At 40.0% G+C, this 22,946-nt stretch overlaps 1 protein-coding gene across 1 annotated transcript in view; it reads right to left on the bottom strand.

Moving 5' to 3' along the window:
* Window positions 1-22,946, bottom strand: part of PREP (prolyl endopeptidase) — a 119,727-nt gene that overhangs the window by 63,673 nt on the left and 33,108 nt on the right. The window contains exons 6-7 of the mRNA XM_019442989.2: window positions 22,524-22,645; window positions 5,071-5,176 (exon numbers count right to left, since the gene is read on the bottom strand). Coding sequence (XP_019298534.1) covers window positions 5,071-5,176; window positions 22,524-22,645 — 228 coding nt within the window. The remainder of the gene's footprint in view (window positions 1-5,070; window positions 5,177-22,523; window positions 22,646-22,946) is intronic.

Here is a 22,946-nt window from a genome sequence, read left to right as displayed (position 1 = left end):
AAGTTACAAAGTGCTACCTAAATGAAATTATTTAGGGGTGCCTGGGTGGCGCAGTCGGTTAAGCGTCCGACTTCAGCCAGGTCACGATCTCGCGGTCTGTGAGTTCGAGCCCCGCGTCAGGCTCTGGGCTGATGGCTCGGAGCCTGGAGCCTGTTTCCGATTCTGTGTCTCCCTCTCTCTCTGCCCCTCCCCCGTTCATGCTCTGTCTCTCTCTGTCCCAAAAATAAATAAAAAACGTTGAAAAAAAAAAATTTAAATGAAATTATTTAGTTTTTCTGACAAGCAATTTAGCCCTGCCCTAATAAACAAAGAATTAATTTACATGAAAATGCTGAGAATTCTCCCTGCCTTTAAGGTAAAAAGGATTGAAATCATAGCAAAAAGGCTTTAGGTTATAAAAGGGATATAAATTTCAGCAATATAAAATGAAAGATTTCAGAGGTGTCTGAGTGGCTCAGTCCCTTTTAAGCCTCCGACTCTTGATTTCAGCTCAGGTCATTATGTTCTGGTTTGGTCTGTGGGACTGAGAGCCCCGTGTCGGGTTCTGTGCTGATAGCATGGAGCCTGCTTGGGATTCTCTCTCTCCCTGTCTCTCTGCTCCTCCCCTGTGGGTGCATGTGTGCACGCTCTCTCTCTCTCTCTCTCAAAAATAAATGAATAAATAAATAAATAAATAAATAAATAAATAAAATTTTTTAAAAATGAAGGATTTTATAACATTGGATTCAGTTTTCAGTCACCGGGTATCCAAATCTAACTCATCTAATAGTTAACTAGCACATTTAGCATTTAAGTTAAATGTTAACTATTCTTCCCCTAGTTTAAAAGTATAACAAAAATGGAAGAGTAGGTAAGGAAATAGCAAGAAAAAGATCCCTGGCAGTAGTCATGGTTACCAACTGGGCATATAAACTCCCAAAATTTCAATTATCAACCTATACAATTAGACCATTTCCCACATAGTCTCACACTTAGAGGCACACCTATTTACATTTTTGTCAATGAAAGGACCTTTTTTTTATTATGAATCTGGTTTTGCAGAAAATTAAGTCAACACCAAGATCTATGTTTAGAGTAGCTTTGATACTGAAGATAACCATTTATACTAGGATATTCTCTATCTATTTTACAGTGTTACCCAAAACCAAAGTGTCCGGATTCCAAGTCTTCCTCTTTCAGGCAAGAAACGAAGGAAAAAAGAAAGGAGGACTCCTTGAGAAACTACTATATGCCAGGAACTCTGCTAAGCCCAGCCCCATACCTCTTCATTATTCCTCACAATTCCTCATGAAGTAGGTATTACTTCCCCATCTGTAGTCATGGAAATAATGGAAACATTGAGAGAAAACATTCCCATGCCTGGTTCACCAGTTATTTAGTTATAGAGCTGAGACTGAAATTCAAAGTGTTCTGGTTATTGTTCCAATATATCCAACTATAATTAATAGAGGTTATTTAAAAATTTTTAATGATCACTATCTCAATATGCTATGTGTTTCCTGTTATAAACTAAATATGTTTCACTTAATGTCTTCAACAGTTCAACTGACACATAGTACTTGTTTCTTTAAATAGTCATAATCCTATCATTGACTCATAATAAACAAGCAATTAATTTAAAAAAACCAAAACACAAAAAAACAAGATCTCTCTGATCTTGTCCTATGCAACTGAGTTTGAACCCAAGTATGGAAATGGATTTCCATGTCATTGTATTCGCAATGGCCAATCACTGTAACTGTGGAGAGCTTTCAGAATCCCAGGACTGCCATTTGAAAGAGTAACTACTCTGAGGTTTACGTTACCCACAAACTTAATGCTAGTAAAGCAATAATTAAAAAAAGATGGCAGGCCCAGCTACCCCCAGAATTTAGCAGCTATTAGTGGAAAACATTCTCTAATGCGTTCAGTATGCATATCAGTGTGTAAATCAACAGCTTCAAATCCACCTATCCTATTATACACTTCAAAGTCTATAGGATATCACATATTTTTCTAAGTGCCTCAATGAATGCCAAACACTGGTCAGTTTAATAACCTTACTAGAAAATGAAATCAGGTTAGTGTTGTAAGACTTGTTAACTCTATTCCTCTCCATGTGCTTTTTCCATGAGGTCACCGTGATGGTGTTTTTGACAGGTCAACTTGGCTAGTCTAATGTCCTGAGTTAATCAATAAGATGCTAATCTAGGTGTTATTGTGAACGTATTTTATAGATGTGATTAAAGACCATGATCAGCTGACTTTAAGCAAAGGAGACTATCCTAGATAATCTAGGTGGGCCTGATTCAATCAGTGGAGCTGAGGCTTCTCTGAAAAGGCAGAAATACTACCTGTGGACAGCAGCTTCAGCCTGTGCTTGAGAGTTCCAGCCTGTTCTTCCTGATGGCCTGCCCTAATGATTTCAGACTTACCTACCTAGTCCCACAATCACATAAGCCCATTTCTTGAAATACATGTCTTAATGTAGATCTCCTACTGGCTCTGCTTCTCTGGTTAAACCCTGACAGACACCTTCACAAGCCATCAATAGCTCACAAATACAAAACACCTAGGGATAACTGTAACAAGTAATATGTGGTTAGGGGGCACGTGGCTGGGTCAGTCAGTAGAACATGCAACTCTTGATCTTGGGGCTGTGAGTTCAAGACCCACATTGGGTGTAGAGCTTACATAAAAGTAGGAAAAAAAAAAAAAAAAAGACCAAGAACAAAAGAAATATGTGGTTCCACCGAGAGATCTAATATCAAATAAATTTATAGGTTTATACACAGTCCTAGTCAAACATACAGCTGTTCAGATCATGACAAAATAACCTTAAAGTTCCTCTGGATGAATTAAAAAGAAAGAGAACAATTTAGAAAATAATAATTGCTAACATTTACTGAATGCTTACTCTGCCCTAGGCTCTTTACCCAAGTTGCAAAAAAAACCCAAAAAAACAAAACCACCTAAGAAGCAGAGAAGACAAGGTAATTCAAGGAAAAGATCAAATTGGGAGGGCAGGCCACGACCTGGCTTATTTTGTAAATAGGATCTTCCTATCTGAATGCATCATAGCCATTTATGGTTTCTTAGATGTGTCCCTTTTTTCTCCTTCATGTTCATCCAGGGCTACAGTGTCTGGAATTTTATTCGTGATGGCCTAGTGAATCTCTGCACTGTCTTCCCTCCAGAATCTCAATCTCTGGGTCCTATAGTCTGTTTTCTTTTTCATGTTTACTTATTTTTTTTTTTTTGAGAGAGAGAGAGAGAGACAGAGCGTGAGCTGGGGAGGGGCAGAGAGAGAGGGAGACACAGAATCAGAAACAGGCTCCAGGTTCTGAGCTGTCAGCACAGAGCCCGACACGGGGCTCGAACCCACAAACCTGTGAGATCATGACCTGAGCTGAAGTTGGAGGCTCAACCGACTGAGCCACCCAGACGCCACCCCACAGGCCGTTTTCTAATTCCTCAGTAAAGAGGCAATGATAAATCATGGAATAAAAAGTATATAAGGTGAAAACAAACAGATAAGGACTGAGAGGTTTGGAAGAAAACAAGGTTTCCTCCAGTTCTGCCAGCCCTTGGAAGTTTCACTCACTGCATTACTATTATTAAAGTGGACACAGCAATCCAAGCTCAGAGTACCAGGAAGAAATTCTCTTCTCTGTATTTAGAGTAAATTAAGCAACCTGTGTTTTTTGTAACCTGTATCATTTAATAACAAGTCTATCTAATAATTTAAAGATATAACAAGGTAATAAGTAGGAAATGAAACCAGCAATCTCTGGAGGGAGGTCGCTGTAACTAGAATTTTTAATAAACTGGAGAAAGGCTAAGTCCTTCCCACCATCTTGGACTCACACAGGAACACTGTCAAGATGACAGCACAGAAACAGCTAGTCACTGCTCCTTTCGGATTTCATTCTTCAGAGGTCCAGTTCTGGGTACACCTAGACTCGCAACTCAAGTGAATAATTCTTGGGTGCTGGCTTTGCTCCTGTCGAAGAATGTGAAAACTAATGTGGCTGATCCAATTTTCTTTTGAGATCAAAATGGGTGCATCTTTTTTTTTTTTTTAACAGAAAAACAAGAAACCAAACCCACACGTATCTTCATGAAATGGATATATATTTCACACCTGAATAAATCTGTGGACTTCATGCTGCTGTATCTGTGAATGGCGCTCTGCAGTATCTAAGAATGTCAGGATGCCGATCTTGCTCAGGGACGTTTAAAAATGATGCAATGCCCGATCAATAAGAAAAAAAAAAACTGTATATTTTCTTATCATAATGTAATACAAAATTAGGTACCAATAATGAAGTAATCTAATTAATAATTAGAAATGTACTCAATATTGTATAGTTTGAAAATCTGTGTCACCATATCTAAAATATATTTATTTTACATTAACCATAACACAGGGTGATTAGTTTGGTGTCCTTATCTGAGTGCCAGCATATCTGTAGAGTTGTTGGGTCTGGGAATTCTCAGCACAGTACATTAAGCAGCTGGAGAGCTTTAATGCTCGAGGATGGTGCTGGTATGACATAGATGTTCAAAGGGAACAACATTTAAAATGAGCCACCTCCACAATTTGTAACTAGCTGGTATATGCTTGCTATCATGATGTAGAAGGCTTTCCAGGAAGCAAAACGAGGCTGTTACTGTGCATGCTGCTCAGTGCTAAGAAACTGTCTTAAGAACCTGTTAACCGGGCAAATTCTCACTGGTCTCTTACCTTAGCCTGTGACAGTTTGCACCATTACATCTGGACAATTATAATGCTTTAGAGACCAAAGGGCTAGTTTCTCCTTAACACTCTTCAACTGCAATATGCACAGGACATTTTCACAGTCATACGCAAAGCATATGGTTAACCTCAATCTATGGAGAAAATGCTAAAGCCAACAAAAAGCTTCATTCAATTTTTCTTCATTTTATGGAACAATACTGAAAGAAAAAATATGAACTGAGATGATGTGGTTGAATGGAAGGTTTCTTGGGAAATCAATTAGAAGACCAAAATAATTGCTTTTTTAATTGAGCTTTCTGGAATAATTACCTGTTTGAAAGATAACTTACCAGTGATGCCATTGGATTCCTGCTGTAGGTCACAGTACCAGAGTCGGTTTACTGGATCACATCCCTCCCTTATTGATAATAAGACATAGCGACCATCGTCAGACAACTAGGAAGGAAATAAAAACAGTGCAGGGAGGGGACTGATTAGAAAATATTTTCTGCGAAAGCACGGTTAAGTAAAAACTAAAGGTTAACCTCAAATGCAATATGTTCATTCCAAATTTATGTGTGGCTAAGAAAGTTAGAAAAAAAAAGATGAACATCAGCTTTAACTTATTTTACTCTTACATCACAGTTTAAAAAACAGTGAAATATTTAAGTAGAAAATATCAATAGATAAAACTGAATGTCATGACTCAATGTGATTTTGATTTAAATTTATAGTCTATTCTTTAACTGAAAATACATGCAATCTGTCATTTTGAATATCAGTATCTCTGACTTTGAAATTTTGTCACGGGTTACAGATATTAAAATTGTTGTGAATGAGTAAGAATTAGCAAAATGGCATGATGCAGTTTATCTGTGGTGCACACTGCTGGCATCAGCCAGTTGCTGTGGAACAACTCTTTCTGTGTATCTAGTCACCTCTACAGCAAGACGTCGAAGATCAAAAGCCTGTGCTTCTGTAGATTTCCTTTACGGAATCAAATAGGAGACTCTCAGGTAGCAAAAAGAATCTTGGTAAACTCATAAAACAAACGATATATTATGATTTTGAGTTGTCAAATTGATATAAGTGGTATCAAACTCTCTCTCTCTCTACACACACACACACACACACACACACACACATCCTTTTGTAACTCACTTTTTTCAACAGAATTAAAAAAATTAGTCCATGTCAATATATGTATATTTAATTCATTTGTTTTAACTGCTATGCAGTATTTCAATCTAGAAATATGCCACAATTAATTGATCTATTTTCCCACGAATAGATGTTTTATTTCTATTTTCTTCCTATCACAAGCCACACTTCAGAGAAGTTTTGAACACGTTTATTTGTGGCCTTATGTGTGTGTTTCCAGGTGTATAACTAGAAGTAAACTTGCTCAGTGGTAAGACACTCACATATTCAACTTTCTTAGATGTGGCCAAATAATTTTCCAAGATGATTGCACCAACTTATATCTTACATTTCACAGTGAGTAACAGTTCCTGTTTTCCATATCCTACTGTGATGGCTAATTTTACGTATCAACTTGGCTAGACCACGGTACCCAGGTACTTTGTCAAACATTACTCTGGATGTTTCTGTGAAGGTGTTTTTGTTTTTGTTGTTGTTTATTTATTTTTGAGAGAGAGGGAGACACAGAATCCAAAGCAGGCTCCAGACTCAGCTGTCAGCACAGAAGCCTATGCGGGGCTTGAACCCATGAACTGTGAAATCATGACCTGAGCTGAAGCCAGAGACTCAACTGACTGAGCCCCTGTGAATGTGTTTTTTAGATGGGATGAACATTTAAACTGGTGGACTCTTAAAAGGTGATCACCCTTCATAATGTGGGTGTGCCTCATCCAATCAGTCCTGAAGGCCTTAACAGAAAAACAGTGACCTTCCCAAGCAAAAAGGAATTCTGCCTTTGCACTCAAACTGAAAACTCAGGATTTCCAGCCTGCCAACCTACCCTTCACAATCACATTAGCCAATTCTTTAGAAATAAATCTTTCTCCTATAGGTGTATACACACATTCTGTTGGTTCTGTTTCTCTGGAGAATCTTAACATACTTACCAACAACTGTTAATATGTTTTTTCAACAAATAGTTGCTAAGCAGCCATTATGTACAAGACATTTAAAGATATATCAGTGAACAAATCAGGGAAAAAAAAGTTACATTCTACTGGAGAAGATAAGTATGGAATTATGTAGCATATTATAAAATGATGAATGCCATGGAGAACATGAACAGGTGTAGGTAAGGGAGGCAGGATGTGGGGAGAGGAACTGTAACTTTTTAAATATGGTAGTCAAGGTAGGCCTAAGAAAGTGTCTTTCCATTCTGTTCTGCCTTGCATTGTTTCAGATGAGAAGTAATTTTCTATCTTTTTCTCACTGAATGTAATTTTGTGTTTTCTTCTTTCTGGCTGCTCGTGAGATTTTTTTTTTTAATCTTAAAACTAAGATTTTTATCTTAGGTTTTAATGCAAATTAATAATGGGCTTTGCTGTAGTAGCTTGAGATTTGTTGAACATTTTGGATCTGTGGATTTGTCTATTTTATCAAATTCGTAACGCTTTTGGCCTTTTTTTTTTTTCCCTCCTTTACATTTTTGTGTCCCTTCACTTTACTGTAGGACTTCAGATACACAATGTTAGATCACTTAGCACTGCCCATAGGTCAGTGGGGCTGTGTTCATTTTTGTTTCAGTTTTTTTCTTTTTGGTTTATTTTCAATTGTCCTGTTTTCAAATTCACTGACATTTTTGTAGTATCTAAACTGCTGTTAAGCCCATGCAGAGCATTTTTTGATTCGGATGGTTTATTTTCACATCTAGAAGAATGTTTGGTTGATTTTTGAATTTTTTGTTTCTTTGTTCATTATACTAATGTTTTCTTAAATCCTTTAAAAGTTACTTTATAAGTTGTTTTTTAAAATTTTTTAAACATTTTATTTATTTTTGAGAGACAGAGACAGAGCATGAGCAGGGGAGGGTCAGACAGAGACAGAGACAGAATCCGAAGCAAGGTCCAGGCTCTGAGCTGTCAGCACAGAGCCTGATGCGGGGCTTGAACCCACGAACCGTGAGATCACGACCTGAGCCAAAGTTGGAGGCTTAACTGACTGAGCTACCCAGGTGCCTCTCAGTTTTTTTTTTTAAAGTCTCTGCTCATTATCCTGCCTGTCACTTCGAGATCTGTTTCATTGGCTACTATTTTCCCTGGTTATAAGTCACATTTTTCTGCTTCTTTACACACTTAGCAACTTTTTAAAATTGGATTCTACACATTTTGAATGTGGTCTGGATTTTTTTAGTGTTTTGTTTTTGTATTCCTTTAAAAAGTTTTGAGGCAGTTAATGTGTTAGTGGGTCAGCTCGATCACTCGGAACTTGTTTTCAAGCTTTGCTGGGAAACATCTACAGCCTCACTGCAAAGGCATGGCCTCTCTGGGGTACCAGTGAACACCCCAGATGTTCACAAGGTCTTTTCACTTTGGTCAGAAAGCGACAGTCTCTCAGACCTGTTACTTGTTGGCTTATAGCACCCTATAAACTTGAATCACGAAGTTTCATTCTATGCATATACTTAGTAGTCCACAAAGACACAAAGGGATACCAAGGCAGATTTCTGGAACTTAGTGGTAGTTCCCTCCTTTTGGTACTCTGCCCGCAAATTCCAGTCGCTTCAGTCTTCCTGAATTCTTTGGATACCAAGTTCAATGAGACTGCAGTACTCTGTGGGTTCTTCCTTCCTTGTGCCAGACTCCAGAAAATAGCTCCAGAGAGGCAGAAATACAGGGCAATCACAGCATTTGTCTTTCTTACAGATGATAGTCCAGCAATGCCTGTTGACCAATATCTGCAAATGAATGCTTTATTTTGTATAGTTTTCTAGCTGTTTATGGCAGGAGGGCTGCTCTAAGACCGGTTACACCGTCATGGCCAGAAGCAAATAACTGTCATTATATATCTATAATTTTTTAACTCATTTTTTAAAAAAAAAATTATGGTGGGGGGGGGAGAGCAAGAGAGAGCACAAGCAGGGGCAGGGGCAGAAAAAAGGGAGACAGAGAATCCCAAGCAGGCTCCATACTGTCAGCGCAGTGCCCAACACGGAGCTCAAACTCACAAACTGTGAGATTATGACCTGAGCTGAAATCGAGACTTGGACGCTCAACGGACTGAGCCACCCAGGTGCCCCATTAACTCATTTTTAATTCTTTATTGTATAATTACACTTTCTTTTTAGAGTACATTACTGTGCATGATTGAAATACACAGATATAAAAATTAGGAATGTAATTAAGGTAGAACTAATTTAAAAGAGAATACCCATAATTAATAAAAAACATAACGGGCGGGATTCTGTCTCTCCCTCTCTCTGCCCCTCCCCTGCTTGTGCGCGTGCTCTCTATATAAACAAATAAACATAATACAAAAAGTTTTAAAAAACATAGTGATATATTTCTTTCTGTCTCATTACACAGTAAGGTATTTTTACTGTTTCTGTTTTCTATTCCAATAATACTTCTGTGAACTACCTGCAGCCTTTGGGGCATGCTTCTTTTCTTTCACGTAGAAGTGAAACCATCAAAAGTTCACTCTGACTTGTTCCGCTGCCCCCATCACGCCCACATATGCTGATTCCTTCTATCAGTGCAATGTGATAATACCGAGCGAAATGTCATCTAGACAAGAGTGCCTGAGCATGGAACACTTAGGATTTTACTTACCACCAACAGCAAGTGCTTAGACTTGTAGGAATTAGGTCCCAGCTCTCCAAAAATGTCCATCCACTGTCTATCTACAGGGTCATTTTGGTAGACCAGCTGTTTGTCAATTTGGTTCTTTGCATTTATAAATTAGTCATAACAGCTGTGCATGTCTAAAATACCCATTGTTTTAAACACCTGGCAGCACGTTGGATGTCTTAAGTTAAGCATCGCTTTCTCAGAAAAAATCATTTTAAAGCACAGACATAATTTGTACTTGTGAAATAGAAGCGAGATTCCAAAGAAGTTAGTTTCATCAAATATTCTAGAAAATCCTGTTCAATTTGGCTGCTCTTTCCTGGTGACATTTTTTTTTCTGAGTTCAGAAACAGTTTCCTTTCACAAACATGAATCATACTTTGCTGTATGGGTTTTTGCCACAAATTATACATAATACCGAATGACTCTAGGTACATTCTCTTCTATCTTTTGCTGGCTCCTTACAGTCTTTTCAGATATCGTCAGTTTTGGAGAATCCTTACATAAATTTCTGATTTCTGTTAATTCTTTTCTCCATTTTCATCCTCACTGTATTTCCAACTTACCTGTCATTATGTTTTAAGTGGGTCTCTTGCAAAAGAACATTAGATTTGACTGAGTTTTAAAAAAACCCAACTTCAGAATTTGTATTCCATTTTCATTAATTGTCATGCTGAAGTACTGGCTTCCGTGTTAATTTTGAGTATTCACCTTGCTTTCCCTTCTTTCCTCTTTGCACTGTATTAATATAAATTTTCTTTCGTTCTTTCTTTTTTTTGAGAGAGAGAGAGAGAGAGAGAGAGCAAGAGCTGGGGACAGTAAAGAGAGAAGGAGAAAAGTGATCTTAAGAAAATATTTTTTTAATTTTTAATGTTCAATTTATTTTTGAGAGAGAGAGAGAGAGAGAGAGAGAGAAACAGCATGAGTGATGGAGGAACACAGAGAGGGAGACACAGAATCTGAAGCAGGCTCCAGGCTCTGAGCTGTGAGCATAGAGCCTGATGTGGGGCTCAAACCCACGAACCATGAGATCATGACCTGAGCTGCAGCCAGACACTTAATTGACTGAGCCACGCAGGCTCCCCTTGAGGGAGAAAAAGTCTTAAGCAGGCTCCATGCCCAGCACAGAGCCCAACATTGGGCTCAATCTCATGACCATGAGATCATGATCTGAGCTGAAATCAAGAGTCGGACACTTAACTAAGCTACCCAATCGCCCCTGATACAAATTTATGAACGTTGTCCCTTCTTTGACTTTGGGAGTTATATAACCTATTTCTAGGTTTTTACATAGTTTCCTTAAGCTTTTCATATACATAGTGAATAAACTCATGACTAGAATTTTAGTTCTACCTTATTTTTATTTTTTAATGTTATTTTTTTAATGTTTAATCATTTTCGAAAGACAGAGAGAAAGCACAAGCAGGGGTGGGGCAGAGAGAGAGGGAGACACAGAATCTGAAGCAGGCTCCAGGCTCTGAGCTGTCAGCACAGAGCCCAATACAGGGCTCGAACCCACGAACCATGAGATCATGACCTGAGTCAAAATTGGATGCCTAACCGACTGAGCCACCCGGATGCCCCAAGTTCCACCTTATTTTTAAATGGTCCTATATTGATGTCATCAAGCAACCTTACATCATAACTTTATTAAATGTAATGAAAAGCAGCCTCATCAATACTTCAGACTTTTGTTCTCTTGTCCTTTAAATCAAGACAGAATTTTTATAGCTTAGTGCTTAAAGTATCGCAATCATAAATGGTGGTTAACTGAGTTGTAGTGATTCAGCCAACAGAAAGACAGGGCAGTAAAACTCAACTGCCAGAATCGCACCAAACCTCTGATGAAAGCTGTGTCTCAAGAACATCTAATGAGGTTTTCTCAGGATTTCTGGCTGAACTAAATATTGTAGCAGTTTATATTTAATCTAAGGCAGGAAACCCCAAGGTACATTGCTGTTGGGATGCCAATTAAGTCTTTTTCACCGTAACTCTCTTCGTCACAGTCCAGTGATGTTCCATAGCCACTAAACAAATCTGCTAAACTGGAAACTCTGAATTTTCAAATGCTCAAGGTCTCAGATTTCAAAATCAGTGTCATTTCAAAATGACAGATTTCAAAATACGTGTCATTGTTGCCCCAAAATATATAGATTAGAAATACACCTTGATCCACTAAAATTGTAGCAATGCATGTTTAACCACGGCTTCACATTCAGACTACAAGGCAATTTAAAAAATGTATTTTGGAGCTCACTGGGAGGAAAAGAGAAAAATACTATTGATGAGGAGGACACTTAAATCTCAACAGAAAAAAAGTAACTTTTCTGAGATCCACATAAAAAGAAAACAGAAAAGCAGGTGAGTCAAGGGCCCGATCTGGCCTTCACGAAACACTACAAATTCCAGTTCACAAAATACCGTTTTTTTTCTTTAAATAATGATACCAGCAAGAGTACTGTGTTCTCTGGAAGCAATTAATCTGATTCAAAAGCACTGACTTGTTGCAACGAGGCTGGGATAATGCCAGTGTGGCCAATTATGAAATACATAATTCTTAATTCTGTGCCTTCCACAGCTTCCTTCTACTTTATGTCTATATTGTTTCAAACTAATTTTCCTTAAGTCAAAATGATCTTACTTCATGAAAATCTACCTTTTATACAAATAAACATTAACAAAAAATTCAAAGAATCACTGTAAATCAAGTATTTACATCTGTGGATATTAAATCCAGTAACTAACTGCATTCCACACAATACCAACAGGGATGAAAGCTATCATTCTTTCTTTAAAATTATTTTTAAGGTCTATTTATTTTTGAGAGACAGAGAGAGCACAAGCAGGGGAGGGGCAGAGAGAAAGGGAGACACAGAATCCAAAGCAGGCTCCAGGCTCCGAGCTGTCAGCACAGTGCAAGACTGCAAGATCATGACCTGCACTGAAGTCAGTTGCTTAACCAACTGAGCCACCCAGGTGCCCCCATAAATAACCATTCTTTACCATGTAGCTTTTCATTATCCATAACCAGGAGAACCTTAACAGACAGAAACAAATGCAAAAGCCACCCCAGCCACCACCCCTTGCTTCTGGGTGGGTGGGACTGGAGATAGCTAATGTCACCACAGTGGTCAGTTTTCACAGGAGCTGAGGTGCCAAACAACTTGCCACCCCCTTTCCCAAAGACACGATTTAACTAACATGCCACCAACACAGCCATCCGGTATTCAGGGAGTCAGAGCTGAGGCTGTTTATTCTCCTAATATCTACTGAGAGTCTGCCGCTGCTGACCAGGTTCTGAAACACACAGATCAACAGGCCTTCAAGAGCTCATGCTCGGGTAGGAGCACTGATAGCATGAAGGGCAAAGTGTGGCGGGAGTGCAGAGAATGCAGCTAACAGGGAGGGAAGCTGGAGAAAGAATGAGATCTGAGGAGGATATGGGGGTGGGATGGCCCCCAAAAGAGAAGGTTTCTCTTTTAAAGGAGAAATAGAATTCCCCTCAAAATGGTTGCTTGAATTTTACCCTCTTACAACCGCCTCATTGGTGTAGCTATCTGGCTCACAGAGCAGTACTTGACAGGAGCTACATAAACTCATTCTCAAGTGCACATCCTGCCAATGGACATCAGTATGTGCAGTGGATGCCGTGGTCTGCTGGGTGCTGGGATGCTCAGCTAAGAACCTCTAGGCTTGTTCTCGGGTTGGAGAGAACCACCTTTCTCAAGATCAAATTCTTTCGGGTTCTTCCCACAGGCAATGACTGATTAATGCAAGGGTATGAAAGCCCAGACCCCTCAGCCCCCAGTCAGGAAAATGCTGAAGGCCAACCCAACTGGAGAGCTCCCTGCAGAACTGGCTGAGGTCTTTGTAATGACTGCACACAGTTCAGCCCTTCCTCTTCTGCTCTCACTTCCCCAGCACAGGTGGAGATTTCCAAAGCACTCCCTTTCAACTTCCGAGTCTGCTTTCCCAGGAACCTGACCTGTGGCAGCATGCAAGGCACCACAACACCCTGTACACACATGGTGTGTAAACTAGCACAGCCCACAACTGCTGTGCTTCCACGCAGTCCCCAGGCGGAGGCAACAAGCAGTGCATTTCTCCCAGTTCATCAGCTAGAAATGAAACGAGTCAGCAGATGCAGAACCAGATTATCAAGCTGATCCCTGATAAGGTGCTCACCTAAGAATGCAGCGCAGGGCTGTGAATCAACTAGGTTGAGAACTCCCAACCCCCCTCAGATCTAGCCCGGAAGCAGCCCTGATCCAGGAAAATTCCCAAACAAAGAGGTCACAGGAGCGTGGAAAGAAGTGTTCCCTTCTAACTTCTGTGGTTTCTCATTTTGGCATATTTTATGCTAACTCGAGAAAACCTTTGTTAAGTGTGGGCTTCTGTTTTTGAAGAGGGTACCCAGTAACAACTGCCATACTCACTGATATTTACCAAAATGGCATAAGGTATGGGGTTTTCAGACTATACTTTCATTAAAGAAGCCACAGTCATTCACGAAGAAATTTTAATTGTGTATATTGTGGTGTTAAGCTACACGGAGATAGTAGTATTTACCAAGGAAACTCTTGACAGACACCATTCAAACTATAAGATGGAGTATGTATTTTATTATTTTCTTCTGTTATGTTATATGCTGCTCCAACAAACACAAAACTCACGTGACTCAGCACATTCAGGAATATAACTTCCACAAACCCAGGAGCCATTAACATCACAGAATTTAGAGAAATACGCAGCAACCAGAATACACCTCGGGGGAATCTAGTCCCAAATAAGAATGCCTTGTGTAGGTGTGATGGTTATCCACTCAGAACAGGGTCTGGGTCAGGCTGCTCCGTATTTACAAGAAGTCAGCAGCTTCACCATCCATTCATTTATAGAAAGGAGTGTGATGGGGTGCCTGGGTGGCCCAGTCAGTTGAGTGTCCGCCTTCAGCTCAGGTCATGATCTCAGTTTGTGAGTTCGAGCCCCGCGTCAGGCTCTGTGCTGACAGCTGACAGCTCAGAGCTCAGAGCCTGGAGCCTGCTTTAGATTCTGTGTCCCCCTCTCTCTCTGTCCCTCCCCCATTCATAGCTCTGTCTCTCTCAAAAATAAAAATAACCATTAAAAAAAAAAGGGGGGAGTGTGAAACAGAAGTTATATGACAATAATAGTTTCTCCAGAGAACGGGATACTTATACTTTATTTTAAGCAATAAACCTGTATTATTATGTATTATTATTACCAGCATCATAAAAATGTTAAAGTCACTGGATTTGGCTATTCTCAGTCTCAATACTATACAATAAGAACAGCTGGGCTTTCCAAATGACCTGAATCAACTAGCTTTTCTTCATCTCATGTTAGGAGAAAATGGACAGAAGATCACTTATTAATGTTTTAAACTCCTAATCATTTATCTACAAAGTTGTCTTTCAAAATGACAGGACACAGAGCTGATATTTATATATAGGGAGAGAATAAGTGGACTTTCATCAAACAAATTACCATTTTCAAAGAACGACTCATGAACGATCTTATGCCAGAGCTACTGAGCTCCAGTCATGTGGTCTTGTGTTAATAACCGAATCTCCACAGACATGAAATTTCTTTGCTACATATAATAATTTCCATTTAGAACCCAGGAAGTAAAGAAAGGTTTTTTTTCATATTTTGAATCTACATGCACCTTTTCAAACTGGGGAAAGTATTTTTTTATGTATTATGATAAAAGAATTGTGTATATAAAAAAAGTATGCTAAAAAGCAGTGAGACTTAAAATTGTCTGGAAAGTTAACAAAAGGAGTGAAAATGGATTTTAATAGCCTTGAGAGTTAATCATGTGCCTTCAGAGCAGGAAAAATTTATCAATTTTATTTCACAGTCTCCTTTGGATTCCTCTCATAATAGTAGTGAATCATAACATCATCTCTTTAATATTAAGTATGTTTCCAAAACTTAACCTATGAAAACTTTTAAAGGTCAAACTATCATCTACATTTATGGATGTCTTTTCACTTAGGGAACTGATTAGGGATTTGTAAGAAAAACAGGAGACAGATTCGTACAGAACAACAGGAGTAGTCTTAAGCTCATGTGGTATGTGTTAACAAAAACATTTTCAACAGGTAGTCATTAAACCAGATTTCGCAGCTCTCTCAATACAATGTGGTACTACAGCAATGGGGGAATAACAGAAATCGACCCAAATACTATCCAATGTGTTCCTCAATACGCCACAAACAGATGTGACAGAGAACTCTAGGAAAAGAAAACGCATTCAAAGTAAAATGAGCAATGTGGGTCTTGACATGATGTAGCTGCCATTGTTTCCAATCTACCTGGTTGTTTGTCTGGCAGAGAAGCTTGATTACTTAAGAATGTGCCGTTTGTTTTCTTTTCTCCCTTACTGATCAAGAGGGGTCAGGTGAGAAGTGACTGATCAGCAAATCCAACCCTACTACTACATAAACCAACTAACTCCAGTCAGGAGCTAGTTCATGTATATAGAGTAGCACCGCTTTCTAGCTTTTTACTCACATTCAGGTCTTTTGTGTGGTTTCCTGACTTTTCTTCCCAACCATGCTGCTGGGATTTTCCCGCACGCTAATCAGCATGATGGATATTACCACGCCATGCAGTGCTGATGAAAGAGAGGACACAGGTGATGAGCCGGGGACATGCCAAGTCTGGTTAGGAATCCACCCCAGGACTGATATAAAGACAACCACTCAGCCACTCCCATGACGAACAGAGAGAATCATCAGTCTCTGGGAGCTAGTAGAGAGTGCATGGCTCTCTGGTACAGCACAAGGAAATTAAGGCTCACTAATGACACACTCTGACAGCCTCCAGCTCAATTACTGAAGTTAAGGTCAAGAGGACAACAGTCCCTTAAAAATGACACACAAACTGAACATGGTGGGAATTGTCATGAGTCCCTAAGCCCCTTAGTAACGTTTAAAAATGTTTATACGTAATGGTTTCCTATAACAAAAACATGTTCCAAAAGGCCTGAGCATGCCCGTCTCTGCTCTCGAGCACTGCCTGGCCCTGGCACAGTGCTGCACCCAAGGCAACGGCTTATTGGGCATCTGGGGAATGAATGCAGGAACTGGGCTGACCAGGAAGAAAGCTGCTGGACAACTGCTGCTCCAAGTCCAAACTACCCAACGAGGACGGGGCAGGTGAGGCAGCATTCCCTGAGGGACAACTGGACATTACTGTGTAGGCTTCATCAGGCAGAGCTAGATGCACACCAGGCCTCGAGGGTCTTCATGTGCCTAGACCTCAGCAGGGGGAGGGAGGGTGAGGAAATTAATGTTGGCTTTGTGCCCACAGGGTCAAGCATCAGGCAGTGATTTTACATGTTAATGTAGTATAACATGTGTATATATAAAATAGTGCAACATATACGTACGTTTATAATACGTGTATAATGTACGTACAATATATAAATGTCCACACAAATAGACACATATTTGAATTATTAGGGATCACAAGTGAACATATAAAAATGGCAATAGGGATATGTGATAAACATTAAGATTAGGATTACCTTTGTGAAAAGAAACTTTTTTTTCAAGAATTAGCTATGACAGAATTAGGTTCTCAATATAGAATTCAGCTAGATGGTCACAAAGAGGCTGGGCATTTTCTCCTTAATCCTTCCTAAAGGTACCGGATACATTTTCAGAATCTTCATCTAGAGCACCCTCTGCTGGGAAAAGTGCCTCAAAATACTTGATTTCCTTGTTCCCCCAAATGCTCTGCAAATCTTTAAAATAAAATAAAATAAAAGTAATTTTTTTCTGATCTGGTAGAATCTTCTAAAACATGACAATTTCTATTGTCCCACGACCCTGCCTTCCAACTAAAGCCTCACAGTCTATGTTAAATAATTGACACCACTGTCCCTTGAAGGCAAATGCTAGACAGGTTTCACATTACCCCCAAGGGAATGAGGGAGCTGAGGGGACTGAGGGCCGGAGGGCCTTGGCTGGCAGGTGAGGAGAAAGAACAGTGGTGACCACCACCCACCTTCCAGGATGGAGCAAGCCCTGGATGTCATTTTCCCTGGAATGAGAGGCACCGGGAAGGTAGCTGGCCTCCAGACATCTTGAAAGGTCTCTGCAGAATCAGGATGGAAGAGGGGAGCTGCAGAGAGGCGCAATCCCAAGGGAACCCTGCTGGGAGCAGAAGCCTTGGGAGGCAACACAAATGTGAGCCAGAGAGTTTATCGTCCACATCACAGAACAGAACTGAGGGGATCTCACTACAAAAGGATGCCATGAGGGAGGCGGCACCAAGACACCCATCATGACTGCAAGTAGACTGTGGCAAGGAGATGCTGGCAAACAGCTCCAGAGGAGCAGAAATACCTTCCCCTCCTCTGATTCCTCCTCCTTGCATGGCCGCTGGAGAAACTAATCCATGATGAATAACTGAGGTGAGATACCTGGAGTCACCGTCATTGCTGGGAATGGCCTCACCTGCACAACGTCAATTCCAATGTTCCAGTGTGATCGTCCTTCAGAGTTTCCCTCTGCCCCTTCATATTCCCTCCCTCCCATTCCCCACCCCCATCCCCAAGCAACCACTGACTGTTATGTGCCATTATAGACTAGTCTGCATTTTCTAGAGTGTTCTACAAATGGAATCCAACACTGTGTACTCCTCTTTTCTGGCTTCTTTCCCTGAGCATAACTGAGATTCATCCCTATTGTTAAGTGTATCAACAGTTTGCTCCTTTTTACTGCTGAGTAGTATGCCATCATAGAGACGTACCACAATTAGTTCATTCATGCACTTGATGATGGATATTTGGGCTGTGCTAGTTTGGAGCTACCTTTAATAAAGTCTTAATGTGAAAAAAAAAAAAAAAAAACCACCAAGCTGGGGGTTGAGTAGTCCCTCCCCCCCATCCCCCATGTGCTCACCAAACTGGAAGGAGAGGGAAGAAGCATGTCAACTGGAGAGCCTGCTTTGGACTACAAACAGTTCTAATACCCAAAAGCATCCAGAAAGTTATGGGTTCTGTTGGATAGAAGTCAGTCATCCTGGGGAGAGGTGCTGTCACAGGCAAGGATGGAAAAACTAAAGCCACTTCCTGATTACAGGTAATGGACTGCTCAAGCAAGAAAGACCTGTTCCTGCAGGAAGGCTGAGGAGCTGTGAAGGAAGAGTCATAAGGAGATAGTATCAAGGATAAAAGGGAAGTCCTCAGTGAACCTGGACTGCAGCAGCCCAAGGAAAGAAGGATGGCAGCTCACCAGAGAAATTCATACACATTCACACACTCAGCCACTCACCCCAGAGGGCCCTCCAACCGTACCCACAATGCCCAAACTGCTCTCACATCCAGCAGCTACCACCTGGCCCAGGAAGCCTGCCTCAGCATCTATGAGATGTTGTGCTAAATCCTCTAGCCTAGACTTTCAGAGCTAAAAAAGCCCTGGAAGAAATGAAGGAAATATCTGGAGAGAAGTGATGTACTCAGGGCTACGCACACAGGACCAGAATAAAACCTCCTACTTTGTGTTACAGCACACCATCACCGTAACACCAGCTCTCTGCTCAGATGCTGGGACAGTGTTGGAGGGATTAACCAAACACAAGGTTCAAAATGACGATCCTAAAAGCAACTCCATGAAAAGTGAAAGAGCAATGCAGCACATGCACTGGTGCATGGTTATGAAGCAACCAATGCTATGCCTTAAACTTATGAGTAATGAAGCAACCAATGCTAGCAAGTGGCAGGGTGACACCTGTTGTAAGGAGACTCCCCTGGCAGCTGCAGTACAGCTTCAAGGAAGACCACATCCAGCTTGTTTACTAACCCCGCTCGCTCTCTTATGGACTTCCTCTGCATCATCCACTTTTGAGGCTCTGATCCAACATGAAGTTCCTTAGGACTCACCATATAGGTCTTTAGTTCTTGTTTTTTTAAACAACTTTAGTACCTCTGTGCAGCAGAGATGCATCCCTTCAGTCACTACCATCCTTTCAACAATTATTGTTGCTGTTTTTGCAAGAGCTCTTTCCTTTTGACCAAAGAGGCGAGCACGTGTGGTTAGGAAGACACAGGCTGTGGAGTCTAACACACTCAGCAGGCAGTTCCAGCCACAGGCTTGCAAGCTAATGCCTCTAGCAGGCATTTTACTCCGTCCATGCGATGGAATGATCACCTCCTTCGCAAGGCTCTGGTAAAGATTATATCAGACAATTTACATAGAGTGAACGTCTTTTTAAAGAACGGTAGAAGGTTCACCTCAACTACTAAAATCTGCTTTTCTTGTCACTTGCCCAGTAGAACTGAATATACATATGTCGAATACACAGATGATAGATCTTCACTGTATTTCTTGAAAGCTGGATTACTCACAATAATGCTATGGAATGCCTCAAGCACCCATCAACAGATGAGTAAATAAAATGTGGTGGGCACACACAATGGATTATTATTCACCATAAAAAGGAAGGAAATTCTGACTCGTGCTGCAACATGGATGAACCTGAGGACTTTATGCTAGGTCAAATAGCCAAGTCACAAGAGGACAGATACTGTATGATGACATTTATATGAGGCACCTAGAGTAGTCCAACATAGACTGAAAGTAGACTGATGGTCAGCAGGGGACGGGGAGAGCCGGGGAGCCAGGAAGCTGGGAAGCCGGGGGGTTACTGCTTTCCCAGTTTCAGTTTTGCAAACTGAAAAAAGTTTTGGAGACGGATGCTGGTGATAGTTGCACAATGATGTGAATGTACTTCATGCCACTTAACTCTATGCTTAAAAATGATTAAACTAGGGTCGCCTGGGGGCATAGTTGGTTGAGCCTCGGACTTCAGCTCGGGTCATGATCTCATGTGGTTCATGAGTTCGAGCCCCGCCTTGGACTCTGTGCTGACAGCTTAGAGCCTGGAGTCTGTTTTGAGTTCTGTGTGTGTCTCTCTCTCTGTCTCTCAAAAATAAATAAACTTTAAAAAATTGATTAAACTAGTAAATTTTGTTATGTCTATTTTACCACAATTTTTTTTAAAGTAAAAAAAAAAAAATTGGGGCACCTGGGTGGCTCAGTTGGTTAAAAGTCTGAGGGTTGATCTCAGCTCAGGTCACGATCTCACAGTTTGTGAGATCGGGCTCCATGCTGATGGTGTGGATTCTCTCTCTGCCCCTCCCCTGCTTGCGCTCTCTCTCTCTCAAAATAAATAAACTTTAAAAAAAAGTAAAAAAAGAACCTAACTGCTTCATCCAAACGCTAAGAGAGATCCAAGCAACTTGAGTTGCACGTGTATTTTACTATGAAGTTTGTTTTCTTTTAGACCACTATGCTAAATCATATAAATATTCTGGCATTTATTTCCAGTACCCATGTTACTGTATCAACCAAATAAGATTACTTTAATTAAAACAGTTCTGCTGTAATGAAATTATTAGCTTTGAAGCATAAGAATTTCTCTAGAAGAGTATGTCTTTGATTTTATGAAGAATTCAGAGGGAATAAAACTGATTATTAAAATATACTATTTTAAGTTTTCCCCATCAATACCTTCCCCCCCCACAAAAGGTAAAAAGAAACACATGAACTGACATTAAAATGTTTTGGGGCAGCATATTTATCTCCCTAATTGTTACACCTGGATGACAGTAAAGATGTGTATCATTTCATAAACAAACACCTATTATTCATAGTAACTAGAGGACTTATGCAGGAGGAGAAGCTGAACTAAGAAGAAAAGAGTAGAAGCAATCTCCACAAAGAGTCAGAAAACAAATAGGTGAGAAAAATGACAACAGCAACTACAGATGGAAAGCTCATGGGAGGCGGCACTTAAGCGAGAAAGAAAAAGCATGAAAAAAGGACACAGTCTCAGAGAATGTAAGTCCTAGAAATTCACTTTTAACACACTGCATTCAAGTCTGACAAGTTTTGTGGTTTTTTTCCTATGAAGAGCCAGAAAGTGTTCCCAGCTTTGTGGGTCGTGGGCCTTTTGTGGCAGCTACTCATCTCTGCTACTGAAGTCTGAAAGCAGCCACAGACGGTACGTAAAGAAATGGTGTGGCTGTGTTCCCTGTGTTCCTCAAAAATTTTATTTACAAAAGCTGGCAGGAGGCCAGGTTTGGCCTGAAGGCAGGCAATAGTTTGCCAACCCCTGGTCTATGGAAACAAAATAAATAAATAGAAGGACAACTTGGAATAAGGTGTATCAATGCACATGAGCTCAAATACTGTGGATTCCTATTCTACCCCCTAGTCAATCAGACCCATGGGCTGAAGTTTAAATATAAAATGTTCCTTTTTTACCAAAAAAGGTAAGTGGTTCCATGAGCTAAAGACTTCCTAGTGGATTTCTCATTCCCATTAAAAATGGGCCGACAGCCCACCTATATCAAAACATTTAGAATGTTTTTTCTCATTTAAAAAATATTTCTTAGTATCCAGAAATGAACTAACAAGAGTTACAATTTTACTCCAAGCACCTCTAAGTTTTTCCATAGTTGATTCTCAACATACAGAGTAAAATCTAAGCCAGTAACTTCACAAACTTCAGTACAGTTGATTATGGTCAAGACCCCCAAGGTATACATGAACTATCTATATATATGATGGGAAAATGTCCAAAAATATACATTTTAAATGTAAAAGGTGAATAAAATATGAAGAGGCAAGCTGTGTAAAAAGGAAAACACACACACTCTTGCTCCCCACATTCTCACTTAAACAAAGAAAATGTTTGGAAGGATATTCTCCTCACCTCTGAGAAATAAGATTCCGAATTTCAAAATGTTTGTGTTTTGCTTTATGTGATTCTGATTCTGTACTTTTACATTTTCCACCATACGCAGGTATGGTATTAAAGTTTTCTGTGGAGGTTGCAGTTAAAAGGTTTATCACTTTCAAAACTAAAAGTCAGTTTGAATACCGATATTTTTAAGAGAATATTCACTCACAGGACTTATCCATAAGGATCACACAAGAATATTTATATACACAATTCGTGTGACATCATTTTTGTGGGGCAATTTCACAGTAGCACAATACCTCAGCTCCACCCATCCATTTGGGCTCATCAGGAAACTCAGCACACAAAATATCTTCTGACTGATCAGTCCCCAACACGTGGTAACAGAGTTTTTGGTGGAGATTGGTGGATGTCTCTGTACCTGAAGAAGGTAAAAATGTATACACTGAAGTGGCAGTTGACAATTTTCAGAAAATCTATTCCACTGGTATTATACAATGCTAGAAATATTTAAAAACTTACTTATCTGGTCATAGGATACAAAGTTAACATGTAAAACTTAATTGCTTTCTTATACACCAATAATAAACAGTGGAATTTGAAGTTAAAAACACAATACCATTAGGGACATAATATACACCATGGGACCATAGTTAGTAATAGTAATACTGTATTGTATATTTAAAAGTTGCTAAGAGAGGACAGGTTAAAGTTCTCATCAC

Source organism: Panthera pardus, unplaced genomic scaffold, assembly GCF_024362965.1.
Source record: "Panthera pardus isolate Hobbes unplaced genomic scaffold, ASM2436296v1 HiC_scaffold_17, whole genome shotgun sequence".
Taxonomy (NCBI): Eukaryota; Metazoa; Chordata; class Mammalia; order Carnivora; family Felidae; genus Panthera; species Panthera pardus.
This window is presented reverse-complemented; position numbering and strand designations above follow the sequence as displayed.